The 20,713-nt window shown below is 55.5% G+C and overlaps 1 protein-coding gene across 1 annotated transcript in view; it reads left to right on the forward strand.

Moving 5' to 3' along the window:
• The window catches only part of znf106a (zinc finger protein 106a), a 91,920-nt gene that overhangs the window by 66,189 nt on the left and 5,018 nt on the right, over positions 1-20,713 (forward strand). The window contains exons 15-18 of the mRNA XM_086003825.1: positions 4,917-5,108; positions 12,531-12,593; positions 14,080-14,199; positions 20,254-20,325. Coding sequence (XP_085859951.1) covers positions 4,917-5,108; positions 12,531-12,593; positions 14,080-14,199; positions 20,254-20,325 — 447 coding nt within the window. The remainder of the gene's footprint in view (positions 1-4,916; positions 5,109-12,530; positions 12,594-14,079; positions 14,200-20,253; positions 20,326-20,713) is intronic.

Consider the following 20,713-nt stretch of genomic DNA (forward strand, 5'->3'; position numbering starts at 1 on the left):
ATGTACGAAGAGAGATTGGGTCGATTAGGCTTATATTCGCTAGAGTTTAGAAGAATGAGAGGGGATCTCATTGAAAGTTATAAAATTCTAACAGGACTAGACAAGACTAGATGCAGGAAGGATGTTCCTGATGGCGGGAGAGTCCAGAACCAGGGGTCACAGTCTAAGGATAAGGGGTAAGCCATTTAGGACTGAGATGAGGAGGAATTTCTTCACCCAGAGAGTGGTGAACCTGTGGAATTCTCTACCACATAAGGCAGTTGAGGCCAACTTATTAAATATATTCAAGAAGGAGTTGGATATATTTCTTAAGGCTAAGGGAATCAAGGGATATGGGGAGAAAGCAGGGACAGGGCACTGAATTTGGATGATCAGCCATGATCTCATTAAATGGCGGCACAGGCTTGAGGGGCCGAATGGCCTACTCCTGCTCCTATCTTCTATGTTGCTATGTAACCCCCACGTCTACCATCCTCCAGTCTGAAAAACAGCCATTTACTGCAACTCGCTGTTTTCTGTCCTTAAGCTAATTCCTTATCCAAGCTGCCACTGACTCACCTATTCCATGAGCCTCAATTTTGTTAACCAGCCTTCTATGTGGTACTTTGTCAAACGCCTTCCTAAAATCCATGTAGACAACATCCATTACATTCCCTTCATCGCTCTTCCCTGTTACTTCATCAATAAATTCAATTAGATTAGTCAAACATGATCTGCCTCTTACAAATCCGTGTTGGCTCTCCTTAATTAGCTTAAACCTCTCCAAGTGCCCGTTAATTTTTTCCTTGATTATTGTTTCTAAAACTTTACCCACCACTGATGTTAAACTGACTGGCCTGTAGTTACTAGGATTGTCCTTGCACCCTTTCTTGAACAATGGTGTCCCATTTGCCACTTTCCAATCCTCAGGCACCGCCCCCACATCTAGGGAAGATGGAAAATAATGGCAAACCCTTCCGCTATCTCCTCCCCCAATTCCCTTTGCAACCTGGGATGCAAGCCATGTGGACCAGGCGAATTGTCCACTCTAAGCATACCCAGCTTTTCTAGTCCATTCTGTCGATCAATTTTCACCCCTTCCATTGCTACCATTTCACTTTTCCACTGCTACCGATATTTTGTCAGCATCCACCTCCTTAGTAAACACCGATACAAAGTACTCAGAGTATTCTGGCCTTGCCCTGCGCCTCTAAGCATATATCACCTCCTTTGCCTCTTACTGCTTACATGCCGGTAGAAGATTTTTGGGTTCCCTTTTATGTAACTGCCATTCTGCTCTCATTCTCTCTTTGCCAATCTTATTTTCATCTTCACTTCCCCTCTCAACTTATTGCATTTGGTCTGGTTCTCCCTTGAAGAATTCACCTGACATGCATCATACACCCTCTTTTTTTGTTTCATCTTCTCTATCTCCCTCATTATCCAAGGAGTCCTTGCTTTGGTTCCCTGACCCTTCCCTCTTGTTGGAATGTACCTAGTCTGTACTTGGAACATCTCCTCCTTAAAGATCACCCATTGTTCCGTTACAGTTTTTCCTGTCAGTCTTTGGTTCCATTTTACCCTGGCTAGATCCTTTCGCATCCCATTGAAGATAGCCCTATTCAGTTTAGAAGTTCCACTCGAGATTGTTCCTTGCTCCTCTCCGTTGCTAATCTAAATCTTATGATACGATGATCACTCATACCCAAGTGTTCTCCCACAGACACTTGGTCGACCTGGCCCACCTCATTCCACAGCACCAGATCCAGTAATGTCTCCTTCCTAGTTGGGCCAAGAACATATTGGTCAAGGAAATTCTCCTGAACACATTTCAGAAATTCCTCCCCCTCCTTTCCCTTTATCCTAGCATCGATATTTGGGTAATTAAAGTCCCCCAATATCACCACTCTATAGCTCTTGCATATCTCTGCGATTTCCCTGCAGATTTGCTCCTCTACCTCCCTCGCACTATTTGGAGGCCTATAGAATACCCCCAGTAGCGTGATCATTCCCTTTTTGCTCCTCAACTCTAACCAAATGGATTCTGTCCTTGTCCCCTCAAGAACACCCTCCCTTTCCAACACTACAGTGTCTTCCTTAATCAGCACTGCCACCCCACTTCCCTTTTTTCCTTCCCTGTCTTTTCTGAACACCTTGTACCCTTGAATATTAAGTGCCCAGTCCTCACCATTTTTAAGCCACAACATCATATTGCCACATGGCTAATTGTGCTTGTAGCTCACCAACTTATTCACCACATTTTGTGCGTTTTAAGTACGTGCATTCTAAACCCATTTTTGAATTTTTCGTAGTCTGCTCCTATCTAATATGGCACTACTTCCGCCTCTTGTACTATTAAAAAAAAAATTTTTTTTAATTCATTGATGGGACGTGGGCGTCGCTGGCTAGGCCTGCATTTAGTGCCCATCCCTAATTGCCCTTGAGAAGATGGTGGTGAGCCGCCGCCTTGAACCGCTGCAGTCCATATGGCTTGTCCTTCTAAGTGGTAGAGGTCGCGGGTTTGGAAGGTGCTGTTGAAGGAGCTTTGGCGAGTTGCTGCAGTGCATCTTGTAGATGGTACACACTGCAGCCACAGTGCGCCGGTGGTGGAGGGAGTGAATGTTGAAGGTGGTGGATGGAGTGCCAATCAAGCGGGCTGCTTTATCCTGAATGGTGTCGAGCTTCTTGAGTGTTGTTGGAGCTGCACTCATCCAGGCAAGTGGAGAGTATTCCATCACACTCCTGACTTGTGCCTTGTAGATGGTGGAAAGGCTTTGGGGAGTCAGGAGGTGAGACACTCGCCGCAGAATTCCCAGCCTCTGGCCTGCTCTTGTAGCCACAGTATTTATATGGCTGGTTCAGTTCAGTTTCTGATCAATGGTAACCCCCAGGATGTTGATAGTGGGGGATTCAGTGATGGTAATGCCATTGAATGTCATGGGGAGATGGTTAGAGTCTCGCTTGTTGGAGATGGTCATTGCCTGGCACTTGTGTGGTGCGAATGTTACTTGCCACTTGTCAGCCCAAGTCTGAATGTTGTCCAGGTCTTGCTGCATATGGACACGGACTGCGTCAGTATCTGACGAGTCTCGAATGGTGCTGAACAGTGTGCAATCATCAGCGAACATCCCCGCTTCTGACCTTTATGATGGAGGGAAGGTCATTGATGAAACAGCTGAAGATGGTTGGGCCTAGGACACTGCCCTGAGGAACTCCTGCAGTGATGTCATGTGATTGAGATGAATGACCTCCAACAACCACAGCCAACTTCCTTTGTGCTAGGTATGAGTCCAACCTCTTCTCTAATACTATCCAACACACTCACTCTTTTATGCACCTTATTCCTCTTTTCTACTCCTATATGCTGGTGCCGATCCCCCTGCCAAGCTAGTTTAAATCCTCCCCAACAGCACTAGCAAACCTCCCCGCAAGAATATTGGTCCCGGCTCTGTTGAGGTGTAACCCGTCCGGCTTGTACAGGTCCCACCTTCCCCAGAAACTGTCCCAATGCCTCAGGACTCTAAAGCCCTCCCTCCTGCACCATCTCTCCAGCCACGCATTCATCTGTTCTATCCTCCTACTCCTGTACTGGGGGTAATCAGGAGATTACTATCTTTGAAGTCCTGCTTTTTAATCTCTCTCCTCGCTCCCTAAACTCTGCCTGCAGGACCTCATCCCTCTTTCTGCCTATGTCGGTGGTACCAATATGGACAATGACCTCTGGCTGTTCACCATCCCCCCTCAGAGTGTCCTGCAGCCGCTCAGTGACATCCTTGACCCTGGCACCACGGAGGCAACATACCATCCTGGAGTTACGTCTGCAGCTGCAGAAACGCCTGTCTGCTCCCCTAACTATCAAATCCCCTACCACTATTGCTCTTCCACTCTTCTTCCCCCCCCCCCCCCCCCCCCACACCGTGCAGCTGAGCCACCCGTGGTGCCGTGGACATGACTGGCTGCACTCCCCAGATGAACCATCACCTGTACTCAGAACAGAATACTGGTTGGAGAGCGAGATGCACTCCGGGGACTCCTGCACTACCTACCTGGTCCTCCTCTTCTGTCTGGCGGTCACCCATTCCCTCTCTGCCTGCATACTCTTAAGCTGCGGGGGTGACCACCTCCAGAAATGCGCTATCCACGTAACTGTCAGCCTCGCGGATGCACAGCAGTGACTCCAGCCGCCGCTCAAGCTCTGAAACACTGATCTCGAGCTGCTGTAGCTGGTGACACTTCCTGCACATGTGGCTGTCCAGCTACATGAAGCGTCCAGGACTTCCCACATGGCACAGGATGTGCACTCCACGGGACTGAGCTGCCCCGCCATGCCTCTATTTAATAGACTAAGTACTAACTTAGCAGAAATAAATTTAAAGCTTAAAAAAAAAACACTCACCAGCCACTCCCCAATCAACTCCTTCCCTTGTTCCAACGTCACTTTTTCTACTGACATCGCTCTTTTTGGATTCTGCCTCTGTTGAGTTGCAGCTTTTCTCGCTCTGGTCTCGCCCAGGTCCGCTGCCTCCTCTGGCGCTCTTTACAGCGCCGCTGCTCCTGCTCCCCCCTCCGCCGCTCCCCCCGCCGCCGCTCCCGCTCCCCCCGCCGCCGCTCCCGCTCCCCCCACCGCTACGCTCTCTCTCGTCACCGCTCCTTAATTTCTCCTCCTCCTTCCACCAGTGCCTCACCCTGCTCTTCTGACTGTTCCCAGTAATTAGATAATTGCTTGAGAAACAGAATATTGAAGGATATGGGAGGAGAGTGGAATTAGGTGGCCTGTGGAGAGAAACACCAGGGCAAAGTTGATGAGCCGAATGGTCTGTTTCTGTGCTGGAGCGTTCTATGATTGTACAATTGGGTAAATGCGGGCAGTGATCATTGCCTTCCAATGGTGTGAGCATGGGAGTTCTGAATATTTTGTGCCGTTTCTCTTTTCCCAGGGTAACAAACAGCTGGATGTGTTTGACTGTCATGGTCCACGAGCAGTCAGCTGTTTGGCAACGGCGCAAGAGGGATCACGCAGACTGCTGCTGGTCGGATCGTATGATTGCACGATCACCGTTCGCGATGCCAGGAACGGGTTATTGCTCAGGACGCTGGAAGGTCACACCAAGACTGTGCTGTGCATGAAGGTATGGCTGGCAAAGTGATGGAGTCCAGGGCGTGTGTGTGTGTACGGGAGTCTGCTGTGTGGAGATGGGAGTGGCGTGTGCTGTGTGTGTGGAGACGAGAGTGTGCTGTGTGTGGTGACGGGAGTGGCGAGCGCTGTGTGTGGAGACGGGAGTGGCGAGTGCTGTGTGGAGACGGGAGTGGCGAGTGTGCTGTGGAGACGGGAGTGGCTGTGTGTGGTGACGGGAGTGGCGAGTGTGCTGTGTGGAGACGGGAGTGGCGAGTGTGCTGTGTGTGGTGACGGGAGTGGCGAGTGTTCTGTGTGGAGACTGGAGTGGCGAGTGTGCTGTGTGGAGACGGGCGTGGCGAGTATGCTGTGTGGAGACGGGAGTGGCGAGTGTGCTGTGTGGAGACGGGAGTGGCGAGTGTTCTGTGTGTGGTGACGGGAGTGGCGAGTGTTCTGTGTGGAGACTGGAGTGGCGAGTGTGCTGTGTGGAGACGGGAATGGCGAGTGTGCTGTGTGGAGACTGGAGTGGCGAGTGTGCTGTGTGTGTGGAGACGGGAGTGGCGAGTGTGCTGTGTGGAGTGGCGAGTGTGCTGTGTCTGGTGACGGGAGTGGCGAGTGTGCTGTGTGGAGACGGGAGTGGCGAGTGTGCTGTGTGGAGACGGGTGTGGCGAGTGTGCTGTGTGTGGAGACGGGAGTGGCGAGTGTGCTGTGTGGAGACGGGAGTGGCGAGTGTTCTGTGTGTGGTGACGGGAGTGGCGAGTGTTCTGTGTGGAGACTGGAGTGGCGAGTGTGCTGTGTGGAGACGGGAATGGCGAGTGTGCTGTGTGGAGACGGGAATGGCGAGTGTGCTGTGTGGAGACTGGAGTGGCGAGTGTGCTGTGTGTGTGGAGACGGGAGTGGCGAGTGTGCTGTGTGGAGTGGCGAGTGCTGTGTCTGGTGACGGGAGTGGCGAGTGTGCTGTGTGGAGACGGGAGTGGCGAGTGTGCTGTGTGGAGACGGGTGTGGCGAGTGTGCTGTGTGCGGAGACGGGAGTGGCGAGTGTGCTGTGTGGTGACGGGAGTGGCGAGTGTGGGGTGGCGAGTGTGCTGTGTGGTGACGGGAGTGGCGAGTGTTCTGTGGAGACGGGAGTGTGCTGTGTGGAGACGGGAGTGGCGAGTGTGCTGTGTGGAGACGGGAGTGGCGAGTGTGCTGTGTGTGGAGACGGGAGTGGCGAGTGTGCTGTGTGTGTGGAGACGGGAGTGGCGAGTGTGCTGTGTGTGTGGAGACGGGAGTGGCGAGTGTGCTGTGTGCGGAGACGGGAGTGGCGAGTGTGCGGAGACGGGAGTGGCGAGTGTGCTGTGTGCGGAGACGGGAGTGGCGAGTGTGCTGTGTGTGGAGACGGGAGTGGCGAGTGTGCTGTGTGGAGACGGGAGTGGCGAGTGTGCTGTGTGTGGAGACGGGAGTGGCGAGTGTGCTGTGCGGAGACGGGAGTGGCGAGTGTGCTGTGTGCGGAGACGGGAGTGACGAGTGTGCTGTGTGCGGAGACGGGAGTGGCGAGTGTGCTGTGTGCGGAGACGGGAGTGGCGAGTGTGCTGTGTGCAGAGACGGGAGTGGCGAGTGTGCTGTGCGGAGACGGGAGTGGCGAGTGTGCTGTGTGTGGTGACGGGAGTGGCGAGTGTGCTGTGTGGAGACGGGAGTGGCGAGTGTGCTGTGTGGAGACGGGAGTGGCGAGTGTTCTGTGTGCGGAGACGGGAGTGGCGAGTGTGCTGTGTGCGGAGACGGGAGTGGCGAGTGTGCTGTGCGGAGACAGGAGTGACGAGTGTGCTGTGTGCGGAGACGGGAGTGGCGAGTGTGCTGTGTGCGGAGACGGGAGTGTGCTGTGTGCGGAGACGGGAGTGACGAGTGTGCTGTGTGCGGAGACGGGAGTGGCGAGTGCTGTGTGCGGAGACGGGAGTGGCGAGTGTGCTGTGTGCGGAGACGGGAGTGGCGAGTGTGCTGTGTGCGGAGACGGGAGTGGCGAGTGTGCTGTGTGCGGAGACGGGAGTGGCGAGTGTGCTGTGGTGACGGGAGTGGCGAGTGTGCTGTGTGCGGAGACGGGAGTGGCGAGTGTGCTGTGTGCGGAGACGGGAGTGACGAGTGTGCTGTGGAGACGGGAGTGGCGAGTGTGCTCTGTGCGGATACGGGAGTGTGCGGAGACTGGAGTGGCGAGTGTGCTGTGTGTGAGGACGGGAGTGGCGAGTGTGCTGTGTGCGGAGACGGGAGTGACGAGTGTGCTGTGTGCGGAGACGGGAGTGGCGAGTGTGCTGTGTGCGGACGGGAGTGGCGAGTGCGGAGACTGGAGTGACGAGTGTTCTGTGCGGAGACGGGAGTGGCGAGTGTGCTGTGTGTGAGGACGGGAGTGGCGAGTGTGCTGTGTGCGGAGACGGGAGTGACGTGTGGTGACGGGAGTGGCGAGTGTGCTGTGTGGAGACGGGAGTGGCGAGTGTGCTGTGTGGAGACGGGAGTGGCGAGTGTTCTGTGTGCGGAGACGGGAGTGGCGAGTGTGCTGTGTGTGGAGACGGGAGTGACGAGTGTGCGGAGACGGGAGTGGCGAGTGTGCTGTGTGCGGAGACGGGAGTGGCGAGGGTGCTGTGCGGAGACGGGAGTGGCGAGTGTGCTGTGTGCGGAGACGGGAGTGGCGAGTGTGCTGTGGTGACGGGAGTGGCGAGTGTGCTGTGTGCGGAGACGGGAGTGGCGAGTGTGCTGTGTGCGGAGACGGGAGTGACGAGTGTGCTGTGGAGACGGGAGTGGCGAGTGTGCTCTGTGCGGATACGGGAGTGTGCGGAGACTGGAGTGGCGAGTGTGCTGTGTGTGAGGACGGGAGTGGCGAGTGTGCTGTGTGCGGAGACGGGAGTGGCGAGTGTGCTGTGTGTGGAGACGGGAGTGACGAGTGTGCTGTGTGCGGAGACGGGAGTGGCGAGTGTGCTGTGTGCGGACGGGAGTGGCGAGTGCGGAGACTGGAGTGACGAGTGTTCTGTGCGGAGACGGGAGTGGCGAGTGTGCTGTGTGTGAGGACGGGAGTGGCGAGTGTGCTGTGTGCGGAGACGGGAGTGACGAGTGTGCTGTGTGGAGACGGGAGTGGCGAGTGTGCTGTGTGGCGACGGGAGTGGCGAGTGTTCTGTGTGCGGAGACGGGAGTGGCGAGTGTGCTGTGTGTGGAGACGGGAGTGGCGAGTGTGCTGTGCGGAGACGGGAGTGACGAGTGTGCGGAGACGGGAGTGGCGAGGGTGCTGTGCGGAAACGGGAGTGGCGAGTGTGCTGTGTGGTGACGGGAGTGGCGAGTGTGCTGTGTGCGGAGACGGGAGTGGCGAGTGTTCTGTGTGCGGAGACGGGAGTGGCGAGTGTGCTGTGTGGTGACGGGAGTGGCGAGTGCGCTGTGTGCGGAGACGGGAGTGGCGAGTGTGCTGTGTGCGGAGATGGGAGTGGCGAGTGTGCTGTGTGGAGACGGGAGTGGCGAGTGTGCTGTGTGTGGAGACGGGAGTGGCGAGTGTGCTGTGTGCGGAGACGGGAGTGGCGAGTGTGCTGTGCGGAGACGGGAGTGACGAGTGTGCTGTGTGTGGAGACGGGAGTGGCGAGTGTGCTGTGTGGAGACGGGAGTGGCGAGTGTTCTGTGTGCGGAGACGGGAGTGGCGAGTGTGCTGTGTGTGGAGACGGGAGTGACGAGTGTGCGGAGACGGGAGTGGCGAGTGTGCTGTGTGCGGAGACGGGAGTGGCGAGGGTGCTGTGCGGAGACGGGAGTGGCGAGTGTGCTGTGTGCGGAGACGGGAGTGGCGAGTGTGCTGTGGTGACGGGAGTGGCGAGTGTGCTGTGTGCGGAGACGGGAGTGGCGAGTGTGCTGTGTGCGGAGACGGGAGTGACGAGTGTGCTGTGGAGACGGGAGTGGCGAGTGTGCTCTGTGCGGATACGGGAGTGTGCGGAGACTGGAGTGGCGAGTGTGCTGTGTGTGAGGACGGGAGTGGCGAGTGTGCTGTGTGCGGAGACGGGAGTGGCGAGTGTGCTGTGTGTGGAGACGGGAGTGACGAGTGTGCTGTGTGCGGAGACGGGAGTGGCGAGTGTGCTGTGTGCGGACGGGAGTGGCGAGTGCGGAGACTGGAGTGACGAGTGTTCTGTGCGGAGACGGGAGTGGCGAGTGTGCTGTGTGTGAGGACGGGAGTGGCGAGTGTGCTGTGTGCGGAGACGGGAGTGACGAGTGTGCTGTGTGGAGACGGGAGTGGCGAGTGTGCTGTGTGGCGACGGGAGTGGCGAGTGTTCTGTGTGCGGAGACGGGAGTGGCGAGTGTGCTGTGTGTGGAGACGGGAGTGGCGAGTGTGCTGTGCGGAGACGGGAGTGACGAGTGTGCGGAGACGGGAGTGGCGAGGGTGCTGTGCGGAAACGGGAGTGGCGAGTGTGCTGTGTGGTGACGGGAGTGGCGAGTGTGCTGTGTGCGGAGACGGGAGTGGCGAGTGTTCTGTGTGCGGAGACGGGAGTGGCGAGTGTGCTGTGTGGTGACGGGAGTGGCGAGTGCGCTGTGTGCGGAGACGGGAGTGGCGAGTGTGCTGTGTGCGGAGATGGGAGTGGCGAGTGTGCTGTGTGGAGACGGGAGTGGCGAGTGTGCTGTGTGTGGAGACGGGAGTGGCGAGTGTGCTGTGTGCGGAGACGGGAGTGGCGAGTGTGCTGTGCGGAGACGGGAGTGACGAGTGTGCTGTGTGCGGAGACGGGAGTGACGAGTGTGCTTTGTGCGGAGACGGGAGTGGCGAGTGTGCTGTGCGGAGACGGGAGTGGCGAGTGTGCTGTGTGGAGACGGGAGTGGCGAGTGTGCTGTGTGCGGAAACGGGAGTGTGCTGTGGTGACTGGAGTGGCGAGTGTGCTGTGTGTGGAGACGGGAGTGGCGAGTGTGCTGTGTGCGGAGACGGGAGTGACGAGTGTGCTTTGTGCGGAGACGGGAGTGGCGAGTGTGCTGTGCGGAGACGGGAGTGGCGAGTGTGCTGTGTGGAGACGGGAGTGGCGAGTGTGCTGTGTGCGGAAACGGGAGTGTGCTGTGGTGACTGGAGTGGCGAGTGTGCTGTGTGTGGAGACGGGAGTGGCGAGTGTGCTGTGTGTGGAGACGGGAGTGGCGAGTGTGCTGTGTGGTGACGGGAGTGGCGAGTGTGCTGTGTGGAGACGGGAGTGGCGACTGTTCTGTGTGTGGTGACGGGAGTGGCGAGTGTGCTGTGTGGAGACGGGAGTGGCGACTGTGCTGTGTGGAGACGGGAGTGGCGAGTGCTGTGTGGAGACGGGAGTGGCGAGTGTGCTGTGTGCGGAGACGGGAGTGGCGAGTGTGCTGTGTGGAGACGGGAGTGGCGAGTGTGCTGTGTGTGGAGACGGGAGTGGCGAGTGTGCTGTGTGCGGAGAGGCGAGTGTGCTGTGTGGAGACGGGAGTGGCGAGTGTGCTGTGGAGACGGGAGTGGCGAGTGTGCTGTGACGGGAGTGGCGAGTGTGCTGTGTGCGGAGACGGGAGTGGCGAGTGTGCTGTGTGCGGAGACGGGAGTGGCGAGTGTGCTGTGTGCGGAGACGGGAGTGGCGAGTGTGCTGTGTGCGGAGACGGGAGTGGCGAGTGTGCTGTGTGCGGAGACGGGAGTGGCGAGTGTGCTGTGTGCGGAGACGGGAGTGGCGAGTGTGCTGTGTGCGGAGACGGGAGTGGCGAGTGTGCTTTGTGCGGAGACGGGAGTGGCGAGTGTGCTGTGTGCGGAGACGGGAGTGGCGAGTGTGCTGTGTGCGGAGACGGGAGTGACGAGTGTGCTGTGTGCGGAGACGGGAGTGGCGAGTGTGCTGTGTGGAGACGGGAGTGGCGAGTGTGCTGTGTGCGGAGAAGGGAGTGGCGAGTGTGCTGTGTGGTGACGGGAGTGGCGAGTGTGCTGTGTGTGGAGACGGGAGTGGCGAGTGTGCTGTGTGTGGAGACGCGAGTGTGCTGTGCGGAGACGGGAGTGACGAGTGTTCTGTGCGGAGACGGGAGTGGCGAGTGTTCTGTGTGCGGAGACGGGAGTGACGAGTGTGCTGTGTGCGGAGACGGGAGTGACGAGTGTGCTGTGTGCGGAGACGGGAGTGGCGAGTGTGCTGTGTGCGGAGACGGGAGTGACGAGTGTGCTGTGTGGAGACGGGAGTGGCGAGTGTGCTGTGCGGAGACGGGAGTGACGAGTGTGCTGTGTGCGGAGACGGGAGTGGCGAGTGTGCTGTGTGCGGAGAAGGGAGTGGCGAGTGTGCTTTGTGCGGAGACGGGAGTGGCGAGTGTGCTTTGTGCGGAGACGGGAGTGGCGAGTGTGCTGTGTGGAGACGGGAGTGACGAGTGTTCTGTGCGGAGACGGGAGTGGCGAGTGTGCTGTGCGGAGACGGGAGTGGCGAGTGTGCTGTGTGCGGAGACGGGAGTGTGCTGTGTGGTGACTGGAGTGGCGAGTGTGCTGTGTGGAGACGGGAGTGGCGAGTGTGCTGTGCGGAGACGGGAGTGGCGAGTGTGCTGTGTGCGGAGACGGGAGTGGCGAGTGTGCTTTGTGCGGAGACGGGAGTGACGAGTGTGCTTTGTGCGGAGACGGGAGTGGCGAGTGTGCTGTGTGGAGCCGGGAGTGACGAGTGTTCTGTGCGGAGACGGGAGTGGCGAGTGTGCTGTGCGGAGACGGGAGTGGCGAGTGTGCTGTGTGCGGAGACGGGAGTGTGCTGTGTGGTGACGGGAGTGGCGAGTGTGCTGTGTGTGGAGACGGGAGTGGCGAGTGTGCTGTGTGTGGAGACGGGAGTGGCGAGTGTGCTGTGTGGTGACGGGAGTGGCGAGTGTGCTGTGCGGAGACGGGAGTGACGAGTGTTCTGTGCGGAGACGGGAGTGGCGAGTGTGCTGTGTGGAGACGGGAGTGGCGAGTGTGCTGTGTGCGGAGACGGGAGTGGCGAGTGTGCTGTGTGGAGACGGGAGTGGCGAGTGTGCTGTGTGCGGAGACGGGAGTGTGCTGTGGTGACGGGAGTGGCGAGTGTGCTGTGTGTGGAGACGGGAGTGGCGAGTGCTATGTGCGGAGACGGGAGTGGCGAGTGCTATGTGCGGAGACGGGAGTGGCGAGTGTTCTGTGCGGAGACGGGAGTGGCGAGTGTGCTGTGTGTGAGGACGGGAGTGACGAGTGTGCTGTGTGCGGAGACGGGAGTGACGAGTGCTCTGTGTGGTGAGTGTGCTGTGTGGAGACGGGAGTGGCGAGTGTTCTGTGTGCGGAGACGGGAGTGGCGAGTGTTCTGTGTGCGGAGACGGGAGTGGCGAGTGTGCTGTGCGGAGACGGGAGTGGCGAGTGTGCTGAGTGAGAGGAGACGGGAGGTGCGAGTGTTCTGTGTGCGGAGACGGGAGTGGCAAGTGTGCTGTGTGTTTGAGGAGGCAGGAGTGGCGAGTGTGCTGTGTGTGCGGAGACGGGAGTGACAATTTTTTTTTGTGTTTTTAGGTGATAAATGACTTGGTTTTCAGTGGTTCCAGTGATCAGTCTGTACATGCGCACAACATCCATGTAAGTGTTGCTGATGTCTGGAATTCAAATACTCATTTCCTAAATTGTGCTTTTAGTGTTTCAGGACTCTCCTTATCCAGGTTGCTTAGAAAATTTAACTTACTGGTTGCTATGTGTATTCTCGAGGTTTTTCTGACCTGTTGAAATGGACCCCAACGCGAGAGTAAATGAGCCTTGTTTGGAGGCACTGACATGTGCAGCTGGCCAGACTCCAATCTGTGGTAACAAGCCCTGTCACATTGTTGCTCCTACAGTGGCTCAATGCACAGCCAAACCTTGAGTCGTACAGAACAAGAGTTCCAGGTTGAGTTCCTGGTCTGTGCTGAGTTAGACCGCAGCTGGACAGCGGTAATAGTGCTGCAAGTTAACTCTGCAACCCTGGGCTAAGAAACAAGCGTCTGAGAGGGGGGGGCCAACCGTTCAATTCAAATACGAACATTATGTTTCTGACTTTTTTCAAATATAATTTTGTCTTAAGCAGCCTTTTTTTTCATCTGAAAATTGTTTAAATCCTGCTAGGTGCCAGTCAGAAGGTATTTATTAGCCTGGTTTTTTTCAAAGTGAAAGTCTGGAATACGAACCAAGATATATCTGGATAAAAGTGTATATAGGAACCCAAAAACATACAGGAGAAAATCATCCTGGGCTCCTGAAAGAAAGACAGACTTGCATTTATATAGCGCTTTTCACGACGCCCCAAAGTGCTTCACAGCCAATGAAGTACTCTTGAAGTGTAGTCACTGTTGTAATATAGGAACCGTGGCAGCCAATTTGCACAGCAAGCTCCCACAAACAGCAATGTGATAATGACCCAATTTGCACAGCAAGCTCCCACAAACAGCAATGTGATAATGACCCAATTTGCACAGCAAGCTCCCACAAACAGCAATGTGATAATGATCCAATTTGCACAGCAAGCTCCCACAAACAGCAATGTGATAATGACCCAGTTTTTAAGTGATGGTCATTGAGGGGTAAATATTGGCCAGGATACCAGGAAGAACGCCCCTGTTCTCTCTCAAAATAGTGCGATGTGATCTTTTACATCCACCTGAGGAGACAGACAGGGCCTCAGTTTAGTGCAGCACTCCCTCAGTACTGCACTGGGAGTGTCAGCCTAGATTATGTGCTCAAGTCTCTGGAGTGGGACTTTAACCCACAATCATTTGACTGACGAGAGTGCTGCCAAGGAGCCACGGCTGACGCCTCGTGTCACTATCTGCGTGCTTGTGTGCATATGTTAGTTGAGAACTGGGTTGGTCTTGGCTGCAATCCAATATCCTGCCAACAGCTGACCATTTAGACGTGTCCGTGACGAATAACTGCTTGGCTGAGGTGTCTGTGGAGCTGTAAGCAGCAAAGGTCAGCGCATTCGGGAGAGAATGGCCATGTGGAAGTGGAGCTCATTCATGGATTTACTGGAGTTGGTTCTGGTTAACTTGTTGCATTCAGATGTGAACTGATGACCTCTTGCCCTTTTTTGCAGACCGGCGAGCTGGTGCGGATCTACAAAGGTCACAGTCACGCCGTCACAGTTGTAAACATCCTGGGCAAGGTGATGGTTACAGCCTGCTTGGACAAGCTGGTGCGTGTCTACGAGCTGCAGGTAAGCCAAGCGGTGGGTACAGGTCTGTCACCAACACTGGGGTACAGTACTGGTGGGTACAGGTCTGTCATTATAACACTGGAGTACAGTACTGGTGGGTACAGGTCTGTCACTATAACACTGGGGTACAGTCCTGTTGGGTACAGGTCTGTCACTAACACTGGAGTACAGTACTGGTGGGTACAGGTCTGTCACTATAACACTGGGGTACAGTCCTGTTGGGTACAGGTCTGTCACTAACTCTGGGGGTACAGTACTGGTGGGTACAGGTCTGTCACTAACACGGGTACAGTACTGGTGGGTACAGGTCTGTCACTATAAGACGGGTACAGTACTGGTGGGTACAGGTCTGTCACTAACACTGGGGTACAGTACTGGTGGGTACAGGTCAGTCACTAACACTGGGGTACAGTACTGGTGGGTACAGGTCTGTCACTAACACTGGGGTACAGTACTGGTGGGTACAGGTCTGTCACTAACACTGGGGTACAGTACTGGTGGGTACAGGTCTGTCACTAACACTGGGGTACAGTACTGGTGGGTACAGGTCTGTCACTATAACACGGGTACAGTACTGGTGGGTACAGGTCTGTCACTGTATAACACTGGTACAGTACTGGTGGGTACAGGTCTGTCACTGTATAACACTGGTACAGTACTGGTGGAGACAGGTCCTGACTTCCAACACTGACCCCAGGCCTCGGGGCCCTGATGCTGACCGCAGGCCCCGGGCCCCAATGCGGGCCCTGGATTCTACCTCCAATACTGACCATCGGCCGTGGGTTCCTCGTTATACAGGCTCTGTAATTAATGCTGCTGATGTTCGATTTGAATGTTAGAGCATAAGCATTCATCTATACATGCACATTCGCAAACAAGGAACACACTGTGTACAGAGAGACAAGGAAGGGAGGGTCTGGTGCAATCAATTTGTGTAATGTTTGTTTTTTAACATTCTCAGGAGTTTTAAAATTCTCATCCTTGTGTTCAAATCCCTCCATGTCCTTGCCCCTCTCTATCTCTGTAACCTCCTCCAGCCCTACAACCTTCTGAGATCTCTGTGCTCCTCCAATTATAGCCTCTAGCACCGATTTTAATCGCACCACCATTGGCGGCCGTGCCTTCAGCTGCCAAGGCCCGAAGCTCTGGAATTCCCTCCCTAAACCTCTCTACCTCTCTTTTAAGACACTTCTTAAAACCTACCTCTTGGCTCCTTATCACTGTTCCCTCTAAGGTGCGCGGCTACGCACTAATCCCTGAGCTCCTGCGCACTTCAATTGAAAAGCCGCGCTGAGAACTGGACAGCAGCTGGAGCGGGGTGGGACCCAATACAGGAAACTTTGTGCTATCTGGAAGTTGAATGTCCGGCAACTTTGATCTAACGGCAGAAATCAGCAGCCGTTTTGGTTAGGTTTTTTTTCTGCTTTTCACAGGCAGGCTCTGGAAAGCGTCTTTGTCGCTTAGCAACAGCTTCAGAGACGCTTCCAAGCCACGGGCCGAGTGTTTACAAGCTGTTGCTGAGCAACAGTGTTTGTGGTCAGATACTGCGATGAAAAGCTCCTATCTGATAACATTGACGCTGGTCTATTCGGAGCTTTCAAAAAAACGGCAGTAGCTCGGTCCCATGGGTGCCGGATTGCACAAAGTTTCCTGTACTGTGATTATCACAACCAACATTTTTGCGATGTTCTCCGCAGGTGCGCGGTCTTCCGGAGCCGCACACCCGCACCCGATCCCCTTGTGCGCGTGCGCACTGTTTGCCAAAGCCATGCATGCTTCAGCCCGTAACAATGTCACAGGATCCGCGGGGGGAGAGCAAGGATCGAAAGGGGAGAGTGGGGGAATCGGAAGGAGAGACTGGGGGAAGAGAGAAAGAGAGACAGATTGGGGGAGGGGGAGAGAGAGAGATACTGGGGGGGAGGGAGATACTGGGGGAGGGAGAGAGATACTGGGGGAGGGAGAGAGAGAGATACTGGGGGGGAGGGAGAGAGAGAGATACTGGGGGAGGGAGAGAGAGAGATACTGGGGGAGGGAGAGAGAGAGATACTGGGGGGGAGAGAGAGATACTGGGGGAGGGAGAGAGAGAGAGATACTGGGGGAGGGAGAGAGAGAGATACTGGGGGAGGGAGAGAGAGATACTGGGGGAGGGAGAGAGAGAGATACTGGGGGAGGGAGAGAGAGAGATACTGGGGGAGGGAGAGAGAGAGATACTGGGGGAGGGAGAGAGAGAGATACTGGGGGAGGGAGAGAGAGAGATACTGGGGGAGGGAGAGAGAGAGATACTGGGGGAGGGAGAGAGAGAGATACTGGGGGAGGGAGAGAGAGATACTGGGGGAGGGAGAGAGAGAGATACTGGGGGAGGGAGAGAGAGAGATACTGGGGGAGGGAGAGAGAGATACTGGGGGAGGGAGAGAGAGAGATACTGGGGGAGGGAGAGAGAGAGAGATACTGGGGGAGGGAGAGAGATACTGGGGGAGAGAGATACTGGGGGAGAGATAGAGATACTGGGGGAGGGAGAGATAGAGATACTGGGAGAGAGAGATACTGGGGGAGGGAGAGAGAGAGATACTGGGGGAGGGAGAGAGAGATACTGGGGGAGGGAGAGAGAGATACTGGGGGAGGGAGAGAGAGAGATACTGGGGGAGGGAGAGAGAGAGAGATACTGGGGGAGGGAGAGAGAGAGAGATACTGGGGGAGGGAGAGAGAGAGAGATACTGGGGGAGGGAGAGAGAGAGAGATACTGGGGGAGGGAGAGAGAGAGATACTGGGGGAGGGAGAGAGATACTGGGGGAGAGAGAGGGAGATACTGGGTGGGAGAGAGAGAGAGAGATACTGGGGGAGGGAGAGAGATACTGGGGGAGGGAGAGATACTGGGGGAGGGAGAGATAGAGATACTGGGAGAGAGAGATACTGGGGGAGGGAGAGAGAGAGATACTGGGGGAGGGAGAGAGAGAGATACTGGGGGAGGGAGAGAGAGAGATACTGGGGGAGGGAGAGAGAGAGAGATACTGGGGGAGGGAGAGAGAGAGATACTGGGGGAGGGAGAGAGATACTGGGGGAGATACTGGGGGAGAGAGAGAGATACTGGGGGAGGGAGAGAGATACTGGGGGAGATACTGGGGGAGGGAGAGAGATACTGGGGGAGGGAGAGAGAGAGATACTGGGGGAGGGAGAGAGAGAGATACTGGGGGAGAGAGAGGGAGATACTGGGGGAGAGAGATAGAGATACTGGGGGAGGGAGAGAGATACTGGGGAGGGAGAGATAGAGATACTGGGAGAGAGAGATACTGGGGGAGGGAGAGAGAGAGAGAGATACTGGGGGAGGGAGAGAGAGATACTGGGGGAGGGAGAGAGAGAGATACTGGGGGAGAGAGATACTGGGGGGGGGAGGGAGATACTGGGAGAGGGAGAGAGAGATACTGGGGGAGCGGGAGAGAGGGAGAGACACGGGGAGGGAGAGAGAGATACTGGGGGAGGGAGAGAGAGATACTGGGGGAGAGAGAGAGATACTGGGGGAGGGAGAGAGAGATACTGGGGGAGGGAGAGAGATACTGGGGGAGGGAGAGAGAGAGAGATACTGGGGGAGGGAGAGAGAGAGAGATACTGGGGGAGAGAGAGAGATACTGGGGGAGGGAGAGAGAGAGATACTGGGGGAGGGAGAGAGAGAGATACTGGGGGAGAGAGAGATACTGGGGGGGGAGAGAGATACTGGGGGAGGGAGAGAGATACTGGGGGAGGGAGAGAGAGAGATACTGGGGGGGGGGGGGGGAGAGAGAGATACTGGGGGAGGGAGAGAGATACTGGGGGAGAGAGAGATACTGGGGGAGCGGGAGAGACACGGGGAGGGAGAGAGAGATACTGGGGGAGGGGGAGAGAGGGAGAGACAGATACTGGGGGAGGGAGAGAGAGATACTGGGCGAGGGGGAGAGAGAGATACTGGGGGGGAGGGAGAGAGGGAGATACTGGGGGAGAGAGATACTGGGGGGGGGAGGGAGATACTGGGAGAGGGAGAGAGAGATACTGGGGGAGCGGGAGAGAGGGAGAGACACGGGGAGGGAGAGAGAGATACTGGGGGAGGGAGAGAGAGATACTGGGGGAGAGAGAGAGATACTGGGGGAGGGAGAGAGAGATACTGGGGGAGGGAGAGAGATACTGGGGGAGGGAGAGAGAGAGAGATACTGGGGGAGGGAGAGAGAGAGAGATACTGGGGGAGAGAGAGAGATACTGGGGGAGGGAGAGAGAGAGATACTGGGGGAGAGAGAGATACTGGGGGGGGAGAGAGAGATACTGGGGGAGGGAGAGAGAGAGATACTGGGGGGGGGGGAGAGAGAGAGATACTGGGGGAGAGAGAGATACTGGGGGAGCGGGAGAGACACGGGGAGGGAGAGAGAGATACTGGGGGAGGGGGAGAGAGGGAGAGACAGATACTGGGGGAGGGAGAGAGAGATACTGGGCGAGGGGGAGAGAGAGATACTGGGGGGGAGGGAGAGAGGGAGATACTGGGGGAGGGAGAGAGGGAGACACGGGGAGGGAGAGAGAGATACTGGGGGAGGGAGGGAGAGAGATACTGGGGGAGGGAGCGAGAGGGAGAGACACTGGGGGAGGGAGCGAGAAGGAGAGACACTGGGGGAGGGAGCGAGAGGGAGGGACACGAGGGACGGAGGGGGGGGGAGGAGACGAGACGAGACGAGACGGAGGGGAGGAGACAAGACGACGGGGGGGGGGAGGGAGACGGGGGGGGGGAGGGAGAGACGGATGGGGGGGAGGGAGAGACGGAGGGGAGGGGGAGACGGAGGGGAGGCGGAGAGGGAGGGGGAGACGGAGAGAGTGGGGGGGGAGGGGAGGGGGGAGAGAGATACTGGGGGAGGGAGAGAGATACTGGGAGGGAAAGAGAGAGACTGGGTGGGAGGGAGAGACGGAGAGTGTGGGGGGAGGGGGGAGAGAGAGATACTGGGAGGGAAAGAGAGAGACTGGTAGACTGGGTGGGAGGGAGAGACGGAGAGAGGGGTTTGGAGCGAGCAACAGAGGGAGAGGGACAGCGTTGCATTGTGATTAATATTCTAATTACTTATGTGGCTGTCTAGCATGTCAGCACCATAGGAAAGCCGCTGCTGCTGGTGCAGCCACTGCTGTAGTGACATGAGGGATGGGCTAATACATTGAACATTTTTTAATTTAATTAATACAAATTGCACGAATCGATGTGCCTCTTTCAGCTCACCTTGGGCCTTTGGATTGTTTGTCGATGCATAACCGTGTAAATGAGTGACATTTCTGAAGTGTTAATACATTATTATGCAGTTCTTTTTATCCCAGTAATTTCTGACAAGTAATTTTTTTTTAAAATAGAGTTTGTACATGATGAACTAAAAGCTTTTAATTAATTGTACCATAAACAAACTTGCAGAGCAGGGCATGTAAATGACAAATGAATTTCAATATACTGTAGATAGGTGTCAGGTGGTGCATTTTGCCCGGAGGAATAAGGAGGCGACCCACTCCTTGGAAAATCAGAGTCTACAGGGGGTGGAGGTGCAAAGGGATCTAGGTATCGATTCACAAATCATTAAAAGTAGCGACGCAGGTTAAAAAAGATATAAAAGTGCAAATAAAGCACCGGGGTTCATTTCTAGAGGAACAGAATTCAAAAGCAAAGAAGTTATGTTAAACTTGTGTCGAACCTTGTCTGATTGTCTCATGATTTGATACAGTGGGATGGCAATATGGCATGACTGTATATAAACTTTTAAATGGTTGCTGTTCCTGTCGTTGTAAAATTTGCCCACGGACAAAAAAGGTCACGCTCAAAGGAGTTCGTGGCCCACTCAGTACAAAAAAAATTAGAGGGAACATTGCTCCTTATGCGGCTCGATGTCAAATTTTGTTTGATAATGCACCTGTGAAGCGCCTTGGGGCGTTTTACTACATTAACGGCGCTATATAAATGCGAGGAATTGTTACATTTGTTTTTTAACCCGATTTAAAAACTAAGCGAGGGAGAATGTAGAACGGTTGTCTAATGGAATTCCATTTTCTTTTTCTTGTGGTGTCCAGTCACACGATCGTCTGCAAGTGTATGGTGGACACAAGGACATGGTGATGTGTATGGTCATACACAAGAGCATGGTGAGTGTGAGCAGCAATGAGATCTGGCCGTTCCATGTTGGTGAATAATGAAGGGCCCACCTTGACGTGATCCTGAGTCCAGGAGCTGTCCCTTTCTCAGCTGTGGCCATGGTGTGTTCTGTTCAGTGATGCAGTAAAGAGCATGGTCGCTGCTGTACTGTCAGGTCTCACAATCCAAACTGCCTTCCAACATTCTTCTCGGAGTTAGTTTGTACTAATAGCAGGGGTTAGATTCAGTCACCTCATTTCAGATTGATTGAAAATTGCACAGCGCTGAAGGTGAGGATCAGCCTGAAATACTAACGTGAAGTCTGTTGGCCCTATGCAGTAAACTGAAATACTGAGTGTTGATACACTGCAATTAAAAGGCCCCTCAACATTTCTGTGT

The sequence above is a fragment of the Somniosus microcephalus genome, chromosome 12 (assembly GCF_052327205.1).
Source record: "Somniosus microcephalus isolate GS21.2 chromosome 12, FLI_Smic_1.0, whole genome shotgun sequence".
Lineage (NCBI taxonomy): Eukaryota > Metazoa > Chordata > Chondrichthyes > Squaliformes > Somniosidae > Somniosus > Somniosus microcephalus.